Raw genomic sequence first — 25,414 nt, 5'->3', positions numbered from 1 at the left:
TCCTGTAACATCAGCTGATCTTACTCTGCAATGATAGTATTGCTCTCATGATTCAACGTCTTCAAGCGTTGTCATCAGTGAGCTTCAGCAGCATAACTCCTAATTGCTGTCAAGGTCACTAATTAAAATGCTAGGTGGGATCAGTCCCAACGCATCCCTCGAGACCAGCCCGGCAGGCGCCGTCCTCCTCACCCCGTGACCCAGCATCGGGTATTTCTGTGCGGGCCTCGCCTCCGGCTGTGGAAGCCCCCCGGGAGCCGGCGGGGGTCCCCGGGCCGGGGGACGGGCTGACCCCGGGGAGGGCGGCGCGGGCCCCGCTCCGCATGCGCGGCGCCCCGGAAGCGGCGGCGGGCTGGCTTCGGCGGCGGGAGGCCCGGAGGAGCCATGCTGCGGCTGCTGCGCGCCGGCCTGGCGCCCAGGCGCCTGCACCACCGGCAGGTACCGGCCGCCGCCATTTCGCGGGGGGCGGCGGCTCCCGCGGGGCGGGCTGACGGCGGGGAGGCCGGACGCAAGATGTCGGTTTCCCGCAGGGTGCCCGGGCCCGCCCCGGGGCCCTGTCGGCCTCCCCCGTTACCGAGGCGGCGGCGGGGGAGCCGGGGAGAAGGGGATGGTGGCGGGGAGGGGACGGACCCGTCGGAAAGCACCGCGTCAGCTGCAGGAAAGGGTGCAGCGGCTCGGTCAGGTGAGCGGGAGGCAAAGCGGGGCAGACGGGGGAAGTAACGGCCGGCTTCGGAAAGGCGGGACTGGCAAGGCCGGGCTTAGCGTGGAGGGGTCGCCGGGTTTCTCCGAGTGACGGCGCAGAGCTGTGAGGTGACCCTGTGGGTGCTGGGAGAGGGCGTTTCGCTTTAAACGACCCGTTTGCCGTGGGAAAGCAGTTTGGCTGGAAGTTTATTTGTTGGCACAGGGAGCGGCGTTTGACCTGCTCCTAACTAAAACGGCGCTCTTCTCTTGCCTTTCAGTTTCTCCTGAGCTCCTGCAGGCGCTGCTCTTCAGGAGTCCTTCCCAATGAGAGGATCCGCAACATCGGGATCTCGGCCCACATCGACTCAGGGAAGACGACGTTAACGGAGCGAATCCTCTTCTATACGGGCAGGATAGCGCAAATGCACGAGGTCAGTTTTCAGAGGACTCCAGAGCAGAGCCGCTCTCCCTCTTTCAGAACACATCAAATCTTATTTCAAGACTTACTTCTCCCTTACCATCTCTGTGGTAAATATACAATGGAAGATAAATGTTTCTTCTGATGTAGTCAAAGGTGACTGGGAGAAACAGAGAACATTAGGGATGTAATTTCTAGCTTCAGGTATGTTATCTTGTTAAATTCACAGTGAAGCATAGCTTCCTGCAGATTCCTGATAACTTTTTTCAGGAATGATCCTCAAGAGAGCAAAATACATTGAAGTTGCAGATGAAGCTGCAAAAAAAATCAAACTTGTTTGTAGTTCAAGAATTATAAGCGATTCTGCCACGTCTGCTTTTCTTCACTGCGTGAAAGATGATGCTCAGTATATGAAGCGTCACTCCTGCACATGCAAAATTCTTAGTAAACTCCCTTGGCCTAAATTTTTTCTTTTAATTTCTTTTTTTTTTTTTCTAAGGTGAGAGGTAAGGATGGAGTTGGAGCTGTCATGGATTCAATGGAGCTAGAGCGACAACGTGGAATCACAATTCAGTCTGCAGCAACATACACCATGTGGAAAGACACCAACATCAACATCATAGACACACCAGGTAACGACAGTTCTGAACGCGTTAAGATTGCTGTTCCTTTGTGTATATGAAGAGCACGGCGCCATCTTTGTGTTCATTAGTCACTCAAGTTGAGCTAATGTAACTTTTTTTGTATAGCTGGAGACCGATTCTGTTCGCTGTTGTTCTTTTCTGCATGTATGAGAAAACAATTTCTCGTGACCTTTTATCATCTGTGAATAACGGGGCGTTTTTGTTATTCAGGACATGTGGACTTCACAATTGAAGTGGAGAGATCTTTGAGAGTTCTCGATGGAGCTATTCTGGTTCTCTGTGCTGTTGGAGGAGTTCAGTGCCAGACAATAACTGTGAACAGGCAAATGAAACGTTACAGTGTGCCATTTTTAACATTCATCAATAAACTGGACAGACTGGGCTCGAGTCCAACCAGAGCAGTACAACAATTGAGGTATTTAGCATTTAAAATTATTTGTGAAATAATTCTGAACTGTTCACGTAGCAGGTTAATACTAAGGATATTGAAAAGGGTTCTCTTGTGGGCTCTGTAGTTGCAGTTTGGAGAATATGACTTGAAGTTCAATCTTAATCAGGCCTATAACAAGTCTCCATTTTCTCAAGAAAAACAAATGTTCATGTCAGCCCAGGCTTGCAGTGACCGAGAGTTGGGGTTTTGATACTTATTTTGTTGATGGAACTATATCTGGAACCTCTTTGAAAACAACCTTTTACTTTTTCCTAGATCCTGATAACAAACATGCTGTAGCTTACAGCAGGGAGATGGCACAGGGCTGGACAGTTTCTAGTTTGGATACCAGAAGTCCTTGCTCCTTACCTGCTGTGTTTCTGTGCCTAATTTGATCTGTGAGATACGTGCATTACTATGCATTAAGGGAGAAGCAACTCCCATAATCAAGTAATTGGTCTGAAACCAGTTTGCACTGCCTTCTTTCCCATGATAGTTGCTCACTGTATCTGTTGGGATACAGAGGGCTGGCAGTCACTCACGTTAAAATGCAACTAGGCATTTTGCATCAGTATTGGTAGAATTTTTGGCACTGTCCAAAGAACAAAAGATAGTGATTTTGTAGGAGTGGGATGTTGTTCAAATGCTGTCTGGAGCACATATATAGAAACGACTTTTTTCTTGAACTAATTTATATTTGCTCACTTTTTCAGATCCAAGTTAAAACACAACGCAGCTTTTGTTCAGATTCCAATTGGGCTGGAGGGAAACTTTAAAGGAGTTATAGATCTTATTGAAGAAAAAGCTATATATTTTGATGGTGCGCTTGGGTAAGTTTTGAAACTTGCATGTTTCTTAGCCGGAGCTAGTCTTTGTATGAGGAGCTACCTATAATTTCTCTTCAGAGATGAAGCCGCCTGCTCTTTGGGAAGTTAGGGATGTGGCTTGCGCTAGGGCTGAGGTATCTCCCTTCAGCTCTCCAAGTTACAGCAGAGTGATTCTGCAGGGTCGGGTTTAGAGATAGGTAGCTGCAGCATGAATTGTTTGCTAACTGCACTAGTGTGAAGGGATGGTAGCCACAATTGCCACCCTGAGAAAAAGGAGACTTGCTTCATAACGGAAACTGATAGTGTACGTTTGGCGCAAGCTGCTGGGATGAAGATAAGATGTGGGTGAGGTTGTTGAACAGCTTATCCTGCATCCTTGCAAACTCCTGCCACAGTGGGAAGAAACACTCTCCTGCTAAAGCATCAAAGATAACACGTTGATATTCTTATGTGATTTTTTTTTTTTTTTCAATATCCATGTCAACAGTGAATTTTTCTCGGTCAGGCTGGTCCTCACAGTGATTAGTGATTGAAAGGTTGATTCATGCGGTATTCCTTTAGAGTGGTTATGTTATTTATGTGTGCGTAGCCAGACTCTTCGGTATGATGAAATTCCAGCTGAGTTTAGAGCTGAGGCTGCAGAGAGACGTCGGGAATTGATCGAATGTGTTGCTAACTTGGATGATCAACTTGGGGAGCTGTTTTTGGAAGAAAAGATTCCTACAGCTGCTGAGTTAAAGGTAACTTTATTGTGGTTCTTCTTCCTGTAGCGCTGTTATCTCTCTCTTTTGTGTCCCTATTCCCCCCTCCTTCCCCTCACCCCCCAATAAAAGTTTCTTGAAGTCTGGAAGAAATTCTGTTTGCCTGAGTTCTCTGGTGTGAGTGTCACCTCCTACAGGTAGACTTCCACTTCTCTCCCTGTTGAGGGCCTGTTCCAGATTTGGTTTTTTTTGATTTGCATTGGAAAGCGTGAGCTTGCGTGTGCCCTTTAGGGACCAGCAAATGGCTCAAAGGTACATCTAGTCATTTTTGTCATTCTGTTGCCTTGCCGTGTTACAGCTTGATGGCTATGACTTGCTTCATGTCTCACAGCAAGTCAGTTGTTGAGATGCTGTACGTTGTCTGTGTCTAGGAAGTCCTGCCTTGTTTTGCATTTGCACTGACTACATCTGAAGTGAAAAGAGCAGTACACTAGAAAGGAGCTGGAATGACTTTACTTGGAGACTCCAGAGGAAGAGAATCCAGGTCAAAATACAGTTTCAAAAAAAAAGAAGAGAATTGCATTTCCTGAAAGAGGGGAAAAAATTGATACATGATTTATTTTATGAAATACTTCAGATATCAAAGGGCAAACATGCCAACATAAAAGGATGCTCACAGAAGTAATCAGGTGGCTGTAGACTGAAAATTATTTGTTCTCGTCACAGTTTGGTATCACTGTTTCTTCAAGCTCATGTCCACATAAGAAAAGGTGGTAGGGAGGCGTGGGAAGACCAGCTGCAGTTGTGCGGTCGTTATGCAAGTCCTGCCGCTGTTCACTCTGGGATGAGATCCACTTGTGCGGTTCCGGGGAGGCAGCCTGATGTGTATTCCTTCTTTGAGACTGTTTTATGTCAGACTTGGCAATCTGCGTGTGCCATAGCAGGTTGTTACGTGGGCTGTCAGTCCCTTCTTTAAGGTTTGTAGTTGCCTAATGATGCCTCTTGAGTTACCATGGTGTTAGCATTAGTCAGGACAGGTGCAAAAGCTTGGCTACCCTGGCGTGAGCATGAGAGAGCCTGTGCCGCACGTGGACCTGCTTCTGCTGTGCCGTGAGCGTAAGGGTCATCTGAGGACGCTTGCCCTTAGAGAAGAAGCGCTAAGCTGGTTTGCGCTTACCGCACAGCCCCATGGGGTAGGCGTGTAACTCAAGACAACGACGTGTAGCTGTCAACGCACAGCAGTCTGCTGGGCTTTGTGTCTTGGCAGACGGTAGTGTAAGGGAACCACGCTGAGGGCTGTATGGTTTGCAGGCCTCATCTCAGCATGGTTGGGTTTTGCCCTTAATGCACTCTCGGTGCAAGGATTTGTGCTATGCATCTTGTTTGCCACCACCTCTTGCCAGTGTTGGAAGTTAACTTGAGCAGTAATCTTCTAGTACCTGCTGTTAATAGCTATTAATTAGTCAAACATTGAAACTGCTACAGGAAACCAGTTGCTTAATGTGTTTAAATAAAAAAGTGAGGTCTGAAAAGCCCGTTGCAGTGGGAGAAGCCTTGCAGGCAGACTGCTTTTTCGAAGGGAGCTGCTGTTGGAGCTAGAACAGCTTGTCTTTGAGCAGTGGTGTTGCACAGAGCCTCCCTGGGATTGGAGCCTGCCTGATGTGGCACTTGCTACCTCCTTTTGCTTTTCTTTGCCTGCAGCTGAGTGCTTCAGTTGGTAGCTGAAGACAAGCCAAATTGAGACGTAAATGTTATAAGCAGGAGCTGTTTCTCTGAGTGGAGCCCGCTAGGCCACCTGATTTTGAGTCGGACGTGATCACTGAGGTTGCTACTTTAAACATAGCTTTGATATTTAAGTCCTTTTCTACGTATTTGGCCCGGTAGCAGTGCCTGGTTGCCTCTGCGCAGTAGTCCTTCCCCTGTTAGCGCCTGCACTGCTGGCTCTCCTGGAAGTTGCCCACTTTACCTGTTGGGATATAGAAGACTGGCAGTCCCTCAAAGCTGATGCATGTTGCAAGTCTTCTTAAGGTTTATTTATTTGAATCTTCCTGAGCCCTAAATTCTGATTGCTTTTAACTTTGCTACAGACCTTGGGTTTGGAGGTGTTTTTTTTTTTTTTTTAAATTGTTTTGGCTGTATGGGTGATTTACTGGTGATTAATATCTCTAGGAAGAGTATGCAGGAATCTGTATATCCCAACTTGGCTTGAGACAAAAGCACAAGGGTTTTTTTGAAAGTACCAAGCAAATGTATCTCTTATTGATAACTAGGCATTTAGTTATTCCAGTAATTATAATATTATTTTATGAAGCCTGAGCTGTTCCCATTACAAAGCAGCCCTCCTCGCTTTGATACACAGAAATGGAACAGCAATTTTAGAGACCTATAAGGATCTGTCCTTCACCTGGCAGAGGGAATGATACCGATGTGAATACACTATTGCTGTAAGAGGTGAGAGACTTTTAGCAGGAAGCTATTTTTGATAGCTCCTGCTGGGAGGGAAATCTGTTACCAAGATAAATTTGTCTATTCAGCATGCCTCTGCTTCCCACTTCTGAAAGCCAATTAATTACAGCTCTAATGGCTATAGTATTGCAGATGCAGGTTAATTTGTACTAATATGTCCCTGAAGATGGATTTTCTTTCAGTGGCCAGCAGCCAAGTTTCCACTGAAAATATCTTTTTGTGGGAATGATCGTATCGCTCCTGGATGCCACAGTTGTAGCATATGATGTTTGCTGAAGATCAGCTGCTTAAACATCACCTAATTTACTGCTATCCCTAATGCTATACTCTAGGAACCCATGTGCACCAGATACTCAGTGGGGCACTCAGTGACAATAATCTTTACGTGAAAATAAAATTATTTTTTTCCCCAAGATAATTGTTAATGAGGATAAATTGCAGTCACGTTGCTTCATTTGAAAACATGTGACCAAATAAAAACACCGGGCATCAGCACAGCCATATTTCCAGCGCCCTTGTATATAAGAACAGACATGGGGTAGATGAGCAGTATTGCTGATATAGGATTTTTTTCCTTGTATTATTTTTGTGAAGTCATTACAATAACAAATTTAAGGACCTGCTGTTCTGTCTGTTAATCATGAAGATAGTTTAACTGTCTGTGCTCCAAACTCCCAAATTAACTATCTGTGGTTAACTATCTTGGCTATCAAGGAGAATTCATTTCTTCTAGCTTACCAAAGACCAGAGCAGCTCTCGGTTGGAGCGAGGGCCTCAGTAAGTGTAGAGAGATGGCATCCTCTAGTGGCAGGGAGAGGTGAGACCGAGGTGGCAATCTTGGCTTCAGTAATTAATTGGAAGATCGGGAGGGGGGCAAATAGCTTCTGTCCACCTTTATGAAAGACGGCTATGGAAGCTGTTGGTGCTCAGTTATGCTTTGCAACATCGTGTGATGCTTGGGTGAAAGGCACTGAAGAAGCATGAGATTACCATGCAGTTAGTTTATCTTGCTCAGTTTGCTAGGACGTCCTGGAAAGATTCCCAAGACAGTTGGTGCAACTTCAGCAGGTCTGTACATGAATGTGAACAGGTTCTTCTGTTGTGCCTTTAGAACTTTATTCATCCAAAAATGATGATTCACTGAGCATGGCACTTACCCAAATATCCCTTCCCTAACTTCTTTCAGAAGAGTTTCCTATAGTTTAAAGATATTGAAGCGTCTCATCTTACTTTCACCAATTTAAATATGTATTTTTTCCCAACATAACTGAATAGAGGGAATGAGACATCTGAAGCAGAAATGAAGAATCCAGGCTTTAGCAGCAGAGAATCAAGAAAATTTTTCTGAGTATTTTGGGGTTATCATTATATTTATCTTAGGCATTTTCATTTTTAAGTTGAACTTAAGATGAGGGGGGAAAAATATCTCACACTTCTGTAGAATTCCAGCGAGCAAGTTTTACGGGAAACCCTTGTGTAGGGGATTGTACAGGAGACTGTGTGGGAGCGGCTGCTTTACTCCAGGAGCAGAGGTGACCAGCAAAGAGAGAGAGAATCTCGACCGCTGCTTGGTTGGTACTGCGTCAGTCTCCTGAAGTTGTTGCAGGAGGAGAGTAACGCACTTACATTTTTTCAGCTTGCAATCAGAAGAGCAACACTGAAGAAGTCCTTTACCCCAGTACTTCTGGGAAGTGCTTTAAAGAACAAAGGAGTACAGCCGTTGCTGGATGCCGTCCTGGAATACCTCCCCAATCCTTCAGAGGTTGAGAACTATGCTATTCTTAATCAGGGGTAAGTATATTCATGAGCATATGAAATGGTCTTGGAATCAGGGTTCAAAGCAGTGTAATATGTAGCAGGAAACATTACTAACAAAATGCACAATCATTTAGCATTCGTATGAAATAATGCCATCATGATTTCGCACCAACTTCCAAAACGAAGAAAGCTTATCTCTCATTTGAGGGTTACTGTTTATACTGGTATTTCTAACACACATTAAATGCTAAATTTCAAAAACTATTATCTGGTGAGATAGTTCTTTCGCAATTAATGGCAACCCTTAAAGCCATGCCTACAGTAGAGGAGAGAGCACATCTGAAATGTGTGAACAATGTTTTATTCTTTGGGCGTGTTTGTTGAAGTAGATGTGCCTCAACAATTAAGAAGCATGAAAACCTACATTAGAGCCAGTAAATAGCCCTTAACATTCCAGTCATGGCTTAGGAGTGGCCATGAGCTCTTAACGTGTTTGAGTTGTTCAGACAATATAATGATAGCTAAATAGAAATTTTGCTAATAAATATAGTTTATGACTTTTTCTCCCAGCAGTTACCTGACTCTTCGAGTCCTCGCTGCTGCTGTGCCTCTCGCTGCCTCTAAGATCTGCCTACTAGCATAGACTAAAACTTCTCATGTGGCTCATGAGCATTGTCAGAAGAGTTGCTGCAATGTCTCTTCACTCTAGAACTGTTCTTGCTCATGAGTTGTCTCTGCGTGTATGATTAATTGCTTTCATGGCAAAATAGTTGGATGATAGGAAGGACTAGTGATATTGGTCATAGTTTCGACCTCCTTTTTGGGATCTGCGGCAGTTTTCTCTGAGATACTTCCTCAGCATATGGGAGCTACGTATGTGAGCATCTTTAAGTCTCTATTATAAACCTGTGAAACTGAAGGCCCTTTCTGACTTACTTTCTAAGGTTGAGCTCATGTTTAGAGGAGGCTGCCATGTTTGCTTCATAACATAAACTCCTTCTCCATCCCTATTTTTAAGGGATTCTGAGGACAAAAGCAAGTTCCTATTGAACTCTGCTCGAGACGATTCCCAGCCTTTTATAGGCCTTGCTTTTAAATTGGAGGTAAGCTGTTAATGTTTTCTTTTCCAATGCAGCAAAACCAGCAGAGAAGCAGGGCATTTCCTGCAAGAGTTGTCGGTGTATGCAAGTCCTGCTTGCACTGAGCTATGGGTGGCTTGTGGTTGATACCTGGGAAATGCCTTTCATTTTTTGGGAAAAGCACACATTTAAAGCTTTGCGTTTTCAGTGTATTTATTTGTGCATGCGATGGCTTTTTTACTTGCTGTGTATATGGTAAAGCTAAACTGAAAGTTTCTAGAGAATGGATGCCCAGAACATTAGCTAGCTGACTTTATTCAATTGCTTGCAAGTTTCCCAGTATTGGACCTCTGCAGAGGGACTTCAAAAATTGTACTCACATTGTGTTAACCCTGAAGGGGGAAAGAAGGTATCCAGGTTCATTAGTTGTGATTTGAGTAGAAAACACAGCGAGTCTAAACAGATAGTACTACCAAAACTTATGTGGAACAAATTTTAAAATCAGTTTGTTTAAATTCAATTTAAATTTAACGTCTTTCAAAAAAACTAGTTGCAACCATAAAATCTACAAATGTATCAAACATTGCCAAATTTGGAAGTTTTAAAATGGGCTATGTGCCTCAAATTCTTCATGATTTTCTTAGTTAAAACCTGGGGAGTTTATTTGCTTATATCAAATACTTTCCGAGAAAAATCCTGGCTTTGTTTGAAGTTGAAAATAATGGAACATGAGAGAGTTGGAGAGGAAAAAGTACACTGTTTTAACCAAACAAGTTGTTTGCTACTTAGAGAGTAGCAGTTCAGATTTTCATATGGAAATTGGATGGCCAAATTGCTAGTTAACATATGTCCCTGTTGGGAAGGTTTAGGACTGGTAAAATTGGAGAAGTAAAGAAAATTGCCAGAAGATGCCAAGTTCCATTCCAGAGCCAAGTGAAAGCTGAGACTACGTTAAAAAAAGTTTCATTTACATGTCTAGTGTTTAAATTCAAAACAGAAATATCTAGCCAGTCAGTGCAGATCATGCTTTGAGTAGTAGTGGTCTTAACTCCCAGAAGGTTAATTTTGATTTTTAATGAATTTTGATTCCAGGCTGGCCGGTTTGGGCAATTAACCTATATTCGAGTGTATCAGGGGATGCTGAAGAAATCTGATTATATCTATAACACCAGGACTGGGAAGAGAGTGCGTGTGCAAAGACTTGCCCGTATGCATTCAGACAACATGGAGGTGAGTGTGAGAGGTACAATCCACACGGATTGCCTTTTGAACCACTCGTACCAAACAAGCTTCTTGCTTTTCAGCTATCTCTGAATGATGTGGTATGTCAAATTTCTGCTTTTGTTGTTAATCGTACTTGCCTGTAGCACCTAACAGAGCTCTACAAGAAACTGGAATGATTTCTAGTGTATTATTTCCACTGAAGTGGAAGAATCTTTGCCCAGGAAGCATTATAAAATGGCTTTGAGGTGAGAGCTAAAGAAAGCCCGCTGTGGTATTATTCCCATATTCCATTCTTCTGGGAGAGGGGAAGTAAGATTGGCAAAATATACAAAGAAGTTTTCTTCCATGTGATAATTGAATACAATTCTTAAACTAAAAATTGATTCTCAAACTGCTGCAAATACTACCCTTTCCTGTTTAAGATTCCTGAACTCCATAGCAGGGTCAGGACTGCCTGAAACATAGTACATTGCTTGCTGCACATCCTTAAACTAGAGTAAGTTAGCATCCAAGCTGAGGTCTCCTTTTTCATGCTTTGAGTAAAGAGAGAGATGATTTGCAGAGCATTTTATCAGAGCTGGAATTTTCAAAGGAGCTTAACTTCAAGCTTTTAAACACAGTATTTGTATATCTTCTTAAAGCCAGGTGTAGTTTGTAACATGTCTTTCAGTGTTATCTAAATAGTAAACTTTTCTTTCTTAAGGATGTAAATGAAGTTTATGCAGGAGACATATGTGCATTGTTTGGAATTGATTGTGCTAGTGGGGATACATTCACTGATAAAACCAGTACTGACATTTCCATGGTGAGTACACCTTTGCATCTGTATGCTTCGTGCGTTGGAATTTACCAGGATTTTGTTGTAAAAGTTTGTAATCATTTATTCAGTTTAAATATTTTTTGATGTATATGCAACTGTAAATATTTTTTTGTGATTATTTGTTATACCTCAGGGAGCCTGAATATATAGAAGTATGGTATGTGCAACAGACAGACACACCTGTTTACCACGCTTGACATCAAATATATTACTTCAGTGTTAGCAAACTGTTCTGAGCTGTTAGAAGTGGATGCTGTTATCCCAAAATATAAAGTGATGTATTTGTATTGAAATACATCTGTTTTATTTATATATACATTTACAAAATCTGATAGGAAGCAGAGTCTTCTAACTCGTATGAAATCCAGAGATCAACTTGCATCTGGGAAACTATGTTGGAAATAATGTGGTTGGTGGTACGGCATGCGTTACGTTATAGCCTTGTAGTAATCCTCGGGAGAGTTACGTGATTTTGTTACGCTATGGTATTAGATACAAGCTAGATAACTAAAACAGTCATCCCTGTTTGTAACCCAGAGTTCTTGTGACCAAACTTTTCTGGAGAAATAACATCCCCAGGTGTAGTGGAACTCTTTTGTATGATCTCTTCCTTTATGGCCATTGCAGGAATCAATTCACATCCCTGATCCTGTCATTTCCGTAGCTATGAAGCCTTCCAACAAGGTAGGAGCCCTTTGAATCAACCTTTTTCTGACTGAGTTACCTTTCCCCTGCTGCTTCTATAATTTTAGGTAGGTTAGCAGTTAAATATGGAACCACAGACTAAAACGAGCAGTGTTTTAAAACGTTCTATCCAAAGCACTTGAGAAGATCCCATTCAGATAACTCAGCATGTGACTGTGTTAGATGGCATCACTTAGCCATACAGAAGATGCACGTCTTTCACTGGGGTGAATGTGGCCTTGAATTAACTGGAGGGATAAATACAGTTAAAAATGTATGGCTGTGTTTCAGAAAATAAGAAGTGCTAAGCAGTTGATACAAAAATTTGAGGCCTTTTTGTTGTGTGACTTCTGGATGTTGAGTTAATGTTTTCTTGTGTGTGTAATTGTTTTTTAGAATGACTTTGATAAATTTTCAAAAGGCCTGAACCGCTTTACAAGGGAAGATCCCACTTTTAGAATCCATTTTGACGATGAAAGCAAAGAGACCATTGTTTCTGGAATGGGGGAACTGCACTTGGAAATCTATGCCCAGGTAATCTGTAAAGCAGATACCATGGACTCTGCTTTCGACTGTTTTGCCAACCAAGAATTCTCCTTCCTTTCTGGCTGAGACCATAGTGTACCTGCAGACGGGCTAACTGATGCCAGCCTTTACGCCCGATTTTGTAATTGGGTGCCTAAGTGCGCGTCAAATTTACAAGATGTTTGGAGGTGTACAACTCCACTTGCTTTAGTGTAAATCAGGGTTATCGTGTGACAACTATTTTGAGATCTTCCTAGCAGAAGGCACCATGGCGTTAATGCGAACAATGCTAGCTGCTTAGGGAAGAGCTTGGCGACTTAGTCAACTTTTGAAGATTGTTTCTCTCCAGTGGTTCTATTGTGAAGGTTTGTAATCTATTTAAATGAAACTTCTGCCTGGAATATTTTCACTTTTTGGTTCAAATCCATTAAAAATGTTGTATTAAGCACTATGCTTTGCTTTAGCAGCCTTTGCTTATAATGAATTTTACCATTAGCTATTTCCTACAGGAGAGAGAAATACTCTGTTTCTGTGTTTTTAAATGTATCATTCCATAACAAGAGATGACGCAGGCAGGAGGGAATAGTTACTTACAGTGATTTATTTGTTTCTTTCAAGCTGATGTCTATATTTTAGCCTAACACAGTAGATGTATCTGAAATGTTGACAGAATGAAGAAAAGATGGCTTTTGTCTTGAAAAACTTAGTTGAGTAAAATAATTAATGCTGTTCCCTTTTCCTGTATCTAAAGCTATAGGCCCTAAACAAGGTTGACTGCAGAATGACAGTGAATAATTTGTAACATTTAAAAAAAAAAAAACACAAAAACAAACCAACAAAAAACCCCACCAAGGCCCCAAAAATCAATCCAGCCCCAAACCAAAAAAATGGTTAACCCTAATTAAGTTTTTCATTTCAGAAAGATCTGTAAACAAAATAATTTCCAATCTATTGTTCCAATGGAACAGCTCTATTTATTTCATTCTGGGTTTTTTTTTCTGCAGCGAATGGAAAGGGAATATAGTTGCCCTTGCACCATGGGAAAGCCGAAAGTCGCCTTTAGGGAGAACATAGCTGCGCCTGTGTCGTAAGTATTCATTCTGGAACAGTGGTTTTTTAAATTTATTTTGATGCAGAATTTGATTACGTAGCAGACAGAGTGCCTTCTGGATTATCAGATCAAAGCACAATGTACAGGAAAAGTTTAACTGAGGCAGGACTTTTTTCTTCGTACCTTGATTGCGTATCCACCCTCATCAACTTATCTGCCCTCCCTTCAAATGCTTATTGTAGCATTTGAGCTTCTTCCATTGCGGTGTCAGGTGGTCCGTTATTCCGAGGCATGTTTTGGCTGACGGCTGTCCTGTGTTACTTGAACACCATGGTGTGGGTGCCAGAGAACTGTCATTTGCCAGGGAATGATCTCCTGTGGGTGGAAGATAAAACTGTAGAAAGTGAGAAGGTGTTTTCTTTGAACAATACTGAACAGGAATCGACTGCTGTAATACAGCCATGCCCGGGCTGATTATAAGTAGGTTGATCAAGCACCAGTAACAGTGCAAGGTAAGCACGAGAACATGCAGTCCTGCTGAGCTATCCAAATATCTGAAGTTCTGCAAGCTTTTTTCAGCCTGTGTTGTGCTCCATGCTGCTGCAACTACATTTTTCTTTCATCTAGGCAAGTTTTGCAGCTCAAGCATGCCTATGTTGGATTACCCCTCTTACTGTTAGTGTTATTGATATCTTGTGACACCTGCCCTTCACCAAACAGTACAATGAAGAACCTATGCTTTGTCGTGCAATTAGTTAGCATTAACCTATGCTTTGTCCTGCAATTAGTCCTCTAGCATAGAAGAACTCTGCAGCTCCAGCTGGAATGCGGTTAAGCAGTCCAGGATGCTGGCAGCTGCTTCTTCCCTTTATCCCTGGCCAGTTTGGCAACAGTATCTCCCAAGAGCAGAGAGCTGTGAATGACCAGTATATTGAACCTCTGCCATTCCCAAGAAGGGCCCAGAAATAGCTGTGTGCTATTCCACACAGCTAAACCACGGTGCTAAACCACTGTGTGCTGACACAAATTGGAGACCTGCTGTGTCCTGCCTGCATAGGGGCAGAAGCCCATAACGCTGCAACAGATAGTGAGCGTTGCCCTAACCTCACCTTACTTGTTAACTGACCTGCCGGCATCAGATCTGCGAACGCCCTACCATCTGCATGTCTGAGTTGGAGGTTATGCAGTTGGCAGTCTTAAAAAAAGGCTTTTTTGAAATAAGACTTTACCTGGGACACCATTTCGTGAAGTAGAATCCTGTAGTCAAATTCAAGATATTCATCACTTCTTTTCTGGAGAGACAAGATGAAAAGGGCTGAATTTGGGGCTTCCCCCCACCTTAAAAGCAGTGAATCAGTTCTCTTTGGTTATCATAAAAATTCTCTGATACGTTTCAGATGAAACTGGCAGCTCATATTAACAAATAAAGCAGATGGAGCTTAGTCACTGTAACAAAATGATACTGTTTAGTATTTCTATGAACTCCAAAATTGCATTTGAGAGACTGAATGTGAAACCTAAACCCGTGCTAATTCCTCCCTTAAAGAAGCTAGATATATCTCAATTTCAGAAACTCGTTTGGGAAGGGAACGCCTGATTCTACAAGGTGTCAATTTAAGCCAAATAATCCTAAATAAAATTGTCAATAGGATAAGACTTGGAATGTGCTCCAGAGGCCTTATAGTGGATAACAAGCTATCAGTGATTGTGTGAGTGACAGAATATCTGCTAGCCTTTAGAGCATGTTCTTCAGGGAAAAGGAACAAAATTACTAGAGAGAGATGAGAGCTGGTTTAGTTTAATAGCCTTCTATCTGCCTTATCCTTAAATTCATCTTGTTTGTTAAAGAGGGTTTTAAAATCTTGCTTGTGCATATCCCTGCACCATCTGTGAACTGCTTTCAGGTAGCCATCAGAGGGAGCAAAATGTTAACAAAATTGTGCTCCCAGAATGAGTTTCTGCCTCTCCTTCATACCCAGAACTTCACGGGAATTCCCTGGCTGTTCTGAGCAGCCAAACGTTCGGGCTCTGAAAGTCTGTTCTGAAGACTCGTGATACATTGGGTTTTCTAAATACGAAGTCCTGCTGCTTTATTCTATCTTACATACTGAATTTCCTTGAATTTAGAGTTGACCATCCCTTTAGGAGTTATTCTTAACTCACGGTATATTTTCTCCAAATAGAACAGTAAAGAACTGGGAGAATCTATAGAATTCTATTCATTTAAAAACAAAACCAAAACCTTTGATAATAAATTTTCTGAAAGCAAGTTGCTTTATCAGTTAAGCCTGTTCCAGGTAAGAAGTCTGCAAGGCCTGTTGATAGTGACAGCTAATGACTCAATTAATTGAATAGGTATAGTGAGATTTGCCAGTCATATTTATTTCTTAGCTTAGGGAAGATACAGATCTGCTGAAGATAAACACAACACTTTTAACCGCTCAGAAATAAGTGAAAATAGAAAATATTTTGTCCTGAAGTATTCTGTTCCCTTTTCGCCTTGTGACACATCTTCCTGAATTCAATTTTTTTATCATAAACTTTATGCTCATCACGCTAATAAAAGTTTAAGAGCATGGCTCCAACTGATGGAATTTTTCAGATCAGGTAGAAAGCTATCCCTGAAGTAAGTGTTACTGTTAACTGGGTCATTTAAAAAAAATTTAGAGAGCACTTCTGCAATATGAATGTCTCAACTAAAAATTAATTTTTAATGTTTTCTCCCCTCCCCCCCCCCCCCCGAAAAATAGTAAAAGTCAGTTTGGGAAGAACAAAGTGAAAAAGCTAATATTGAGAGTGGAATTAAATCAACATTTTCTTTCTTGATTAGCATTTTGAGGTAGACTAGCAAATGGATAGAGACTGCAGTGCTGCAAACAAAAGCAATGTAGGTTGTGTTTTATTGAATTTGAGGTGCAGTCCATTGCTATTTGTCTAGACACGGCTATCGCAGAGATGTCAAGCAGTATTACTGTGACTGATTGCTAGATCGTGGTGTAGATCAAGAGATAAAGGACAATATTCCAGTGCGTGTTATGCAGATGCAAGAATACTGTCAGCTGGGCTTACACTACAGATGAAAGGCAGGAAAGTAATATAAAACTGTAATCAATGTGATGACCTCCAAGTGAAAGAGTCAATTGTCGTAACTAAGTAAGTGTAGAATGCTGCTCTTGCCAGGAATACACAGTTTCTGTAAGGAAAATTTATGAAGAGGAGTAATGATCTAAAATAAACACTCAAGCCATCAGTGAAAGCCTTCATGATTTGCTAGGGGAAAGGGGCAAGTGGGGAAAAAAAAAAAGCAAACACTGGCTTGAAAACAAACCGGACCAAGAAATTCAGACACAATTGAGGTTTCTTGCTTAAGAAGTTGTCTTCAGCTGTAGTCCAGTACATGCACAACTGCTTAGCTCCTAAATACTATTTTTTATTGCAGGGCATTGATTGTAACTTACCACTTGCTTCACATGTTTAATTTGGGCAAGTTGGAACTTGGTGTTTTCAGTTGAGTTCTGCCATATCACATAGCCAGAGGCGACCCACGCTAGCAGGCGGACGGGCTCCATTTCTGGGGCCACGTTGCCGTGGCTGTCTGGCAAGCAAAATGAATAATATACGTTAAGCAAGATTCATGGAGTGGCAGCCATTAACAGAACCTTATCACCTCGTAGTAGGGTTTGGTGCTAAAGTCACTCGCGTTCCTTGCTGTGTCAGAGACCTTCCATGTAATCTTGGAATAGCAGCTGCATCACCGCTCTGTTTTCCTCCCACTTCTTTCTCTTAATATATATTCTATAAGGTCTTCAAGGCAGGGGTTGCTCTAAAGTAAGAGCAGACCCTAGTACTACAGTCAGGGTGTCTGATGTACTGTGCCAAGGACAGCCACAAACAGTCAGCAGGACGCTGGTAAAGGAAGAGGAAACAATAGCAAGTGGCTTTCAAGAAAATCACATGCAAATCACGTATCGGTTCTGGATTTCAGAAGCGACGAATAAATTTAGTAGTGTTGTGACTGACACACCACCCCGAATAAGAGAAAGTCATGCAGCATGTATTCAGAGTAGGGCTAATGGCCTGATCCCCTCCTTCCTGGCTCGGTTGGAAGGGGCTCCCATACGGATCATGGACCACCACCAGTTGAGGTCAGGTTTGCTTCTGACCACGGAGGACATTGGCTCAAAACTTCCTTCTCGCCCAGACCCCTTCTTTGTACCTGGTATGTCTTCTGCCACAAGCTCTTTTTCCAGGCTCTTGATTCGATTGTAGAACATGCTATCTGCTTCATCTGTGTTCTTAAGTTCTCCTTCAATTGTGAATTGCACATCTGGAGGAAGGTTCTTGTTGGGCAGATGATAAAGAACCTCAGCAGTGCAGTTAACAGTACTGTCCTGTTACAGAGTTAATTAGGTGTGTTAATATTTGATTAAACACAAGGATAATATTGGTAATTTGCACTTCTAAAATGTATTTTTTTCTTTATGTAGTTGCCGTTTTCTCTGAGTCTGGCCCATAGAGATTTGTGATTATTTAAGACAAGGTTAAATTCATAGTATACCTGTGACTATACTATAAGGGCAGTTTTCTTTCTGCAGTGATAGAAAGGGCAGTGTTTGTGGTGCAGAACGTTACTTGTGCTATTCAGCTGGAGTAACGGGTTCAAATAACTTCCATTTGAATTTGAATGACACTGAAACGTCCTAGTCATCTCTCAAGCATTTTCTTGTGTCATAGTGGTAGGCACCAGATATTCAGGGCTTTCATGGTGTAGAAAATGGGGGTTCCCTTTTGGTAAAGTTAAGCCTTCCCCAGCCCCGATTTGCAGTATAGAAAAATCTGAATCCATACCCAAGTGTTATTAAGTGGTGTGTCCACTGGCCTCAGCTAGGATCAGCAGCATTAAACCGCTGGCTTTTTATTACACATCAGCAGTGGCAACTTCTGCCCACAGAACGTATTAATTAAATAAATCTGAACTCACTTTGTCAAGGATGTCTTCTAACACCAATTCCAGATGGTACTTATGCCCAACATCATCGATGTCCTAAATAAGGAAAACATTAAGAACATTTATTTTGTAAAATGTTGAATTACTTTGCATTGTGGAAAAGATTCTCGTTATTGTGCAGTGCTGCAGCAGTGCCGTTCTCTGCAGGGCCCATGCAGAGCTAGGATATTCTTTTATTTCTTCCTGCCGTATTAAGATTGCTCATTTAATATTGCACCTGGTGTAGCATCTGATTAGTACCTCCTTGTCCATTCCTCGTCTTGTATACTACTTAATTGCCGTATTTGGGCTCCCTGTACGATTCTGTCTAATAATGTGCTGCTTGGTTAAATCCTGAGGTAGGAGGCTTAATTGGGTTCCTTATATTAAGTCTGTTTTGCACTTCAGTATGAACTGTATCACGTCATGTATTTTTTGAATGTCTACAATAGCGACTTAAGCAAGCAGGTTGGTTTTGTTGTAGCAGGTTTACCGGCAAGTCCAGAACAGGTCAGTGGTGAGGTCTGTCCTGTCCTGTCCAAGTCAGTGGTGAGGTCCGTCCTGGTAGTCACGAGAAGAGCATCCTCCTCCTCGGGGCGTTTGCTTGGGAGGCTCAGCAGGCACCGAGGCCGTGATTAAATACTGCGGGCACGGCGCAGGGCACGGCACAGGGCACGGTTCCCGCGGCGGCGGCGGCCAGCGGGGCAGGAAGACGCAGCGTTCCCGCGGTGCAGCGCGGGCGGCGGTGTTCCCAAACCACCCAAGGGCGACTGTCAGAAACGGGGCGCCTTCCTGCCTCCCTCGCACGACTGACGCCTGCGCGGGCAGGTGCTGCCGTCACACCTGGCCGCAGCAGCGCGGCGGGCGTCGGACGGGTGAGCGGAGCCGGTTGTCCGGCCGTGAGAAGCGCACCACGACAGCAAGGACCTTTCTGAACGGGAACGGACCTCTCTGTAGGCCGTGCCGCTGCCCGTTTGCGGCGGCCCGGCCCTCCCCGCAGCCCGCCGGTTCGTCCCTCCGAGGGGTAAGCGCGGCTGCCGGCGCTCCGGCAGCAGGTACCGGGCCCCGTTCCCGCTCCCGCCGCCGGCCCTCACCTGCCTGCCGGCGCGGCGGACGGCCCGCAGCGCCAGGCCGCGCCCGGGGCTCCCCCGCCGGTAGCAGGCGTAGCCGGCGGCCAGGCCCGCCGCCCGGGCGGCGAGGTGGTGGCTCGGCGGCAGCTCCATGGCGGCGGGGAGCCGCTTCCTCCTCCCGCAGAGAGCGGGGCGGGGCGGGGCGGCCCCGCCGGTTCCCGCCCCCGCGGGGCGGCCCGGAGGAGCGGGGCCGGGGCCGGGGCCGCCCCGTCCCGCCGCGCCCGGAGCTGCCGGGCCGAGGGCGCCGCGGGGCCGGGCGGGGGCCGTCCCACCCCGCAGCCTGAGCCCCGGCCAGTTCCCGTTCACAGGCTTTCCCCTTAATTATCCCCGTGTTCAGTGTCCGCGCTTAACAGAACCATAGTTCGGGTCGGAAAAGACCTTTAAGGTCATCCTCTCCAACCCTTAACCTCGCGCTGCCAAGGCCACCGCTAAACCGCGACCCTGAGCACCTCATCTACCCGTCTTTTAAATACCTCCAGGGATGGGGACTCAACATCAGAGGACTTTGTGGGTGGAAACTGTAGGTCTGTGCAGAAACAACAAAAAAACCTGGTTATTCAGTCAACAAAAAGCACAAGCCTAAAGGTAAGCAGGCTTTATTAGCGTTGCTTACCGCACACGGAAGAATCTTGGTTTTGCAGTTGTTTTTTGAGAGGTTACAACTCCTCACAGCCTGTCAGCTTCCTGCTTGCAAGATGAAGAACCGCGGTGCTCCCTCTTTGGGCATTAAATATCCTCAGTGGTTGTTTCAGCCCCTGTTATGCCATTTAGCTGTTTTGGTTACACGTAACCAAATGGAATAATGCAAAATGCAGAATGGGAACTTTTTCCTTAGAAGACTGTGATTGGAGCATGGTTTGTGTAATGAGTAACGTGGTATTCTGGGGGGATTTGTTTGTTCTTAGGTTTGAATATACACACAAGAAACAGACGGGCGGAGCAGGCCAGTATGGCAAAGTGATAGGCGTTCTTGAGCCCCTGGATCCGGAGGACTACACAAAATTAGAGTTTGACGACAGAACCGTTGGCACAAATATTCCAAAACAATTCGTGCCCGCTGTTGAAAAGGTACAAAGCGTTTTGTGTGTGTGTGTGTATGATACAAGAACTACTGATTCTTGTTGTTTTCCTGCTGTGCTGTCCGCATTCACTGCGACTGTCTTGCCCCGGGCAAGGAGGCTTTTCCCATTACTTCAGTGAAAGCAGAATCAAATTTGCATGGCTTTGCTTAATATCTTACATTCCTAGGTTTTCCACTTAATTTAGAAGCTGCTGTTTGTTTTCTTTGGTAGTGTGTGCTTGCTCTGTTTCCAGAGCAGTGCCGCGGTGCAAAAGGTAGGCTTTCCTTTCCTACAGTCAAACAAGCCTCCTCCTATTGAGTCTGCTTTTTAATGGCCCTCTTCTGCTTTTGATTGTGGCCACGCGATTCTCATCTCTAACCCCAAAATACGTAATACTTTTTGTGACTTCTTTGAGGCCAGTTATGTAGGAAACTGTAATTAAGCTGGGCTTCCTGCATGAATTACCAAATATTCTTTCTTTTTAATCTCTTCTGTGGGATTCCTCTGGGTCTGTCTCTCTGTAACTGTATAATTTATCACGTGCTTTAAGTAGTACCTACCATGATCTTTGAATTCCTATAATAATGGATGAACCTGCAATCATTCCTTCATTATTCCATGATGCAACACTTAAAAGATTTTTGCCAAATCCTGCAAAAAGCACGCCGTCTTAAAAGAATCTTGTTCTTCAGGCAAGTGGTTAGAGTAGTTCTTTCCACATAGAGCATTCTTTCAGTTTTTGATCATACAGTCCCTTAAGAAAGCAAAATCCTGCATACATTTGTTTCTTGTCCTTAGCTTGTTACATGATTTCTCTTCTTAAAAAATACCAGTATCAAACCAAGGTGCCAAGAATGACAGTACAAAGTTTTCAAACGCTTGGGAATCAAAAGCTTTTCCCACTGTTATTTTCTTCCATTATCTTACCAAGCAAGAAGGTCCCTTGGGGAGATATGGGATTGCTGTTACAAATTGTGAAAGGTTTTGGGTTTTTTGTTATTTTTGTTTTGGTTTTTTTGGTTTAACGTCTTTTATAGGCTGATGTTAATGCTAGTCTTTTTTTAAGCTTCCTTTTGGTCTACAGACTGCTAACTTTGAGACGTTATTTGACAGGGGTTCCGAGAAGCATGTGAAAAAGGTCTAGTGTCAGGGCACAGGATATCTGGAGTCCGTTTCGTCCTAGAAGATGGTGCACATCACATGGTGGACTCCAATGAAATCTCTTTCATCAGAGCGGGAGAAGGAGCCCTGAAGCAAGGTATAAAGCTAGTCGTTTGAACGCATAGTCCTGCTGGCTTCTTTATTGTTGGAGCTAAATTTAACTACCTCCTTTCTATAGGTTCGTTTGTTGCCTGGCGTATCCATACATACATTCAGAGTTTGGCCGGTTGTGTAGAGCAGAATATATGCAAGAGTTTATAGAAATTTTGAGGGAGGCACAATAATTCCTTTAGTTGTATGAAGGAAATTCTGTTTTCCTAGAATAGAGTAAAGAAACACCAACAGCTTCGTCCTTACACAGGTATGAAAAGAACACTCTATCAAACTGTGTGCCTCCCAGCGTTACGGACTTGGAATAAAAGGCAGGGGAGCTGGAATTCCACATTATTGTTTTCCCCCACTGATGTAAGAAACACTTAGCATTAACCATAAAACACTTCTCTGCTATGCATAGGCGTATCTTGAATTATACCAGGCTTGTTCTTTGATGTTTGATTATTTAGTGAAGTTGTTTTCTGCAGCTATGGAAAACGCTGCCGTGCGTATACTCGAACCCATCATGGCGGTGGAGGTGATGGCACCCACTGAATTCCAAGGAGCGGTGATAGCTGGCATTAATCGCCGTCACGGGGTGATCACAGGACAGGACGGCACAGAGGGTTACTTTACTCTCTATGCTGAGGTTTGTGTTCACTGGTCCCTGACCTTTTCTTTTCCTGCCTTGCCTTTCGACTCCGTTACTGTTTTACTTATTGACTAATAGGCGTAAACTTGGAGCCAGGTTTTTCAGTGGATAAACATAAGGTTAGTTTTCCAGTGGATAAGCATAACATTAATTTTCAACTCGTGGCAGTGTATTGTGCAGTATTAGTGAAGCTATTATAAATCTGTCTTGCTCCAGAGAAGCCGCCTTACGAACCTAAAGTCACAGGGTGGCAGAGAAAGGGACAGAACTCCTCGGGTTTCTCGAGATGGGCTGGCTGTGCTACCTCAGCGTGAAACCCACCTGTGCAGCCATACGGGTGCATAGAATTCAGGGGGAAGATCTTTTTGTCAGCTGTCACCTACATTAACTGTAATAACTGCAGATAAACACAAATGACTTGTCTTCAGTGTTCCTTCTTTTATGTGCCTTCTAAAGCCGTATTTGTTCTCATGTTAGGTCGTGTAGAAGTGTGCAGCTAACAGTGGTGGTAGGGTAAATCAGCTCAGCAAAGCCTGAGCTAATGACAAACCGCGCACCGTGTCGCTTCTGCTTTGTAAATTGTGTTTAGAGCTGCAGTCTTGAGAAATTTCAGACGTTAGGGTCTCTTGCCTGGGGACACCAATTGCTGAATTTGGGATACTCCGGTATCTGGTGCATTCAAACTCTGAGATTTTTGGGGTTTCCTGCTGAAAACACATTGTGAATATAAATGAGTGGAAATAAGAGGCACCTTACAAAAGTAGATAATTATATCAGTACTGTTCAGAAGGAGCACCAGATTTTACTGACTCTTTATATTGTAATTGAGATTAATTGGATGATAACCCAAAGTTGATGGAAAAATACCTTGTTTTTACAAGAATAGTATGCTTGGATTTTAGGTGCCACTGAATGATATGTTTGGATATGCCACTGAGCTGAGGTCTTGCACAGAGGTAGGTACTCTCGGTCCTTTTTGCTAGAACATGTTTATTTCTGTAAATCAAGTGTGCTCATTTGCATCACCATATACGTAGCATACGTAGCAGTAAAAGCAATGAAAATCAAAACAAATGCAGAACCGGAGAATAACCTTAGAGTTTTTAGTGTTGCTTTAACTGCTTTTTAATTAACAGAGCTATCATTAGCTGTGTCATTTCTGGCCAAAAGATTCTTTCATACTTTGAGGAGGGAAGAGATTCAAAGTCGTAAGTAATACAAAAGGATAGGTATCAGTACAGGTACTACATTCACAGGCTGGAAGAGTTGAGGCATGCTCCTTCAGTTACAAATGCCTGCAAGTAGAAGAGATTTTTGACAGCAGTGCTCACGTTATTAAGATGTCCTTTTTCAATAATACATATGCCTGTGGTTTTATGCTCATAGACTGCGTTTGAATCAGGTGAGTTTGTGTGTTACATAAAACTTGCCGTTCCACGCCTCGTGGCAGGCGAGCGCCGGTATTCCGTGAGCCCTGGGATGGGTGGTTATTAGTGCTGCGATCGTTTTCAGTTTTTAAGCAGAATGTCAGACTGATGAGATGGGAACCACAGGCGATCTTGTATCAAAGAGACAACGTTCAGAGACTGTTTGTATGTCTTTGCATCTCCTATCTGCGTGCCTCAGTACACGGGGTTGGTGTACTTAACGTGCCATAACCATTTACAATTATTTCACGGATTAGGGTGTGGCCTACTACTAAATAGAATGACACATTTAGCATCCTCACCTTGACTATTCTTTTCCAACTCCACAGGGAAAGGGTGAATACACAATGGAGTACTGTAAATATCAACCATGTTCGCCCAGCACTCAAGAAGAAATAATTAACAAATACCTCGAAGCAACAGGGCGACTTCCTGCAAAAAAGGGCAAAGCCAAGAGCTGACTTCTTTCCTCTTGAGTACATTGAACGTTTTTTCACAGTCTTCTCCAAGAACTGAGTTGCTCAAGCGATAGAAGCAATCAAGGCTGGCGGGATAAGCGCAGGCTGCAGTGGGACTTGGGATTGTAATTTCGTCATAATATCCTTCGTTCGTGGCATTCTCGGAAGCCGCCAGGAGATCACAGCGGAATTGTTCACATGTAAATGCTACTCATCAACAAAATATATAAATGTTATGCCACTGATAATAATTTGTCTTGAAATTTGTCGTAATCCATTTGTTTTAAAATAATTTTTTTTTCTTTTTACTTGATACATCATTATTTTGTAATTAGGCTAGTTACTGTTTCTTTGGTTTTGAAAGTTTAAAAATCTTAGTTTAGGAGACTAAACTTAAATACGAACTGCTGGGCAGGCACGAGGGTGAATCGTCATCCAGTACGGAGCAGTTTTCACATACGTGCCCCAAGCGCAGCTCCTTTAGCTCCTGCGCTGACAGCATACGGTCCAGAGAGCGACTGTCAGCTTTCCCTCCTCATCCTTCAGAAGCAACGCCGGGAGCCCCCGGAGGCCTGAGGAGCTGGGCAAAGTCATCGGTCAGTGCAGCTTGCCTATCACCACATCTGCTTATCACCGATGGTACGAGGCGTTTGGAAAGAGTTGATAATAATATACGTGGAAGTTAACTCTTTCCAAAACTATGAACAACGCGGATTTATTTTATGGGCTTGCTTTCTTGGCTCTTTGTTAGGAAACCAAACAAAAGATTCCTTTTCCCAGAATCTTAGAATCAAAAGGGCGTGTTGCTGATGGTGCTCAACTTGGGAATCAGGTGAATAGACCTTGCTCACTCATAGAAGAGATAAAACAAGGATGTTGTAGTTCGGTGAGAAAGAGAAGAAGATATTATCATCAATATTTTTTTTAATTACTACCAGAAGATCCACGCTGAATTTTCTTTGCGTGCTCTCTCTTCCTGACCTACTCAGCTTAACAGCATTTTTGCAGACTTCCAGTAAACAGAGAATGAGGTTCCAGTTCAAAACCAGCTACATTCCTGGCGCAGGACTGCGGTTGATGTTTACCAGACGCAGACAGAACTGTGATGGCTGGGCTTTTTTCCTCAGCCTTCACAGA

At 43.5% G+C, this 25,414-nt stretch overlaps 2 protein-coding genes across 7 annotated transcripts; one reads left to right on the top strand and one right to left on the bottom strand.

Moving 5' to 3' along the window:
• The first annotated feature begins 188 nt into the window (after positions 1-188).
• Positions 189-24,585, top strand: GFM1 (G elongation factor mitochondrial 1). 3 transcript variants are annotated; one of them, XM_087740334.1, is made up of 18 exons: positions 189-434; positions 960-1,112; positions 1,599-1,731; positions 1,954-2,158; positions 2,887-3,003; positions 3,590-3,740; positions 7,804-7,958; positions 8,944-9,028; positions 10,097-10,234; positions 10,932-11,033; positions 11,676-11,732; positions 12,129-12,266; positions 13,262-13,344; positions 20,331-20,493; positions 21,600-21,744; positions 22,229-22,389; positions 23,295-23,348; positions 24,149-24,585. In XM_087740334.1, the coding sequence occupies exons 1-18, from the start codon at positions 324-326 to the stop codon at positions 24,278-24,280; spliced, it is 2,283 nt and encodes a 760-aa protein (XP_087596460.1). In that variant the 5' UTR covers positions 189-323; the 3' UTR covers positions 24,281-24,585. The 3 variants fall into 3 exon arrangements, with proteins under 3 accessions (XP_087596460.1, XP_087596462.1, XP_087596461.1); XM_087740336.1 differs by having other exon boundaries at positions 241-438; XM_087740335.1 differs by lacking the exon at positions 189-434 and adding an exon at positions 548-682.
• On the bottom strand, positions 12,839-20,324 carry LXN (latexin). 4 transcript variants are annotated; one of them, XM_087740347.1, is made up of 7 exons: positions 20,039-20,324; positions 19,390-19,951; positions 18,290-18,352; positions 17,525-17,699; positions 16,767-16,903; positions 14,538-14,600; positions 12,839-13,702 (listed from the first exon to the last, which is right to left on the bottom strand). In XM_087740347.1, the coding sequence occupies exons 2-7, from the start codon at positions 19,516-19,518 to the stop codon at positions 13,514-13,516; spliced, it is 756 nt and encodes a 251-aa protein (XP_087596473.1). In that variant the 5' UTR covers positions 19,519-19,951; positions 20,039-20,324; the 3' UTR covers positions 12,839-13,513. The 4 variants fall into 4 exon arrangements, with proteins under 4 accessions (XP_087596473.1, XP_087596472.1, XP_087596474.1 ...); XM_087740346.1 differs by lacking the exon at positions 20,039-20,324 and having other exon boundaries at positions 19,390-20,006; XM_087740348.1 differs by lacking the exon at positions 20,039-20,324 and having other exon boundaries at positions 12,839-13,683; positions 19,390-20,006.
• Positions 24,586-25,414: the final 829 nt, after the last annotated feature.

The sequence above is a fragment of the Nipponia nippon genome, unplaced genomic scaffold, assembly GCF_047370975.1.
Source record: "Nipponia nippon isolate SJK-2023a ecotype South Korea unplaced genomic scaffold, ASM4737097v1 scaffold_7, whole genome shotgun sequence".
Classification (NCBI taxonomy): domain Eukaryota; kingdom Metazoa; phylum Chordata; class Aves; order Pelecaniformes; family Threskiornithidae; genus Nipponia; species Nipponia nippon.
The sequence above is the reverse complement of the archived record's forward strand: the minus strand, read 5'-3'. Positions and strand labels throughout refer to the sequence as shown.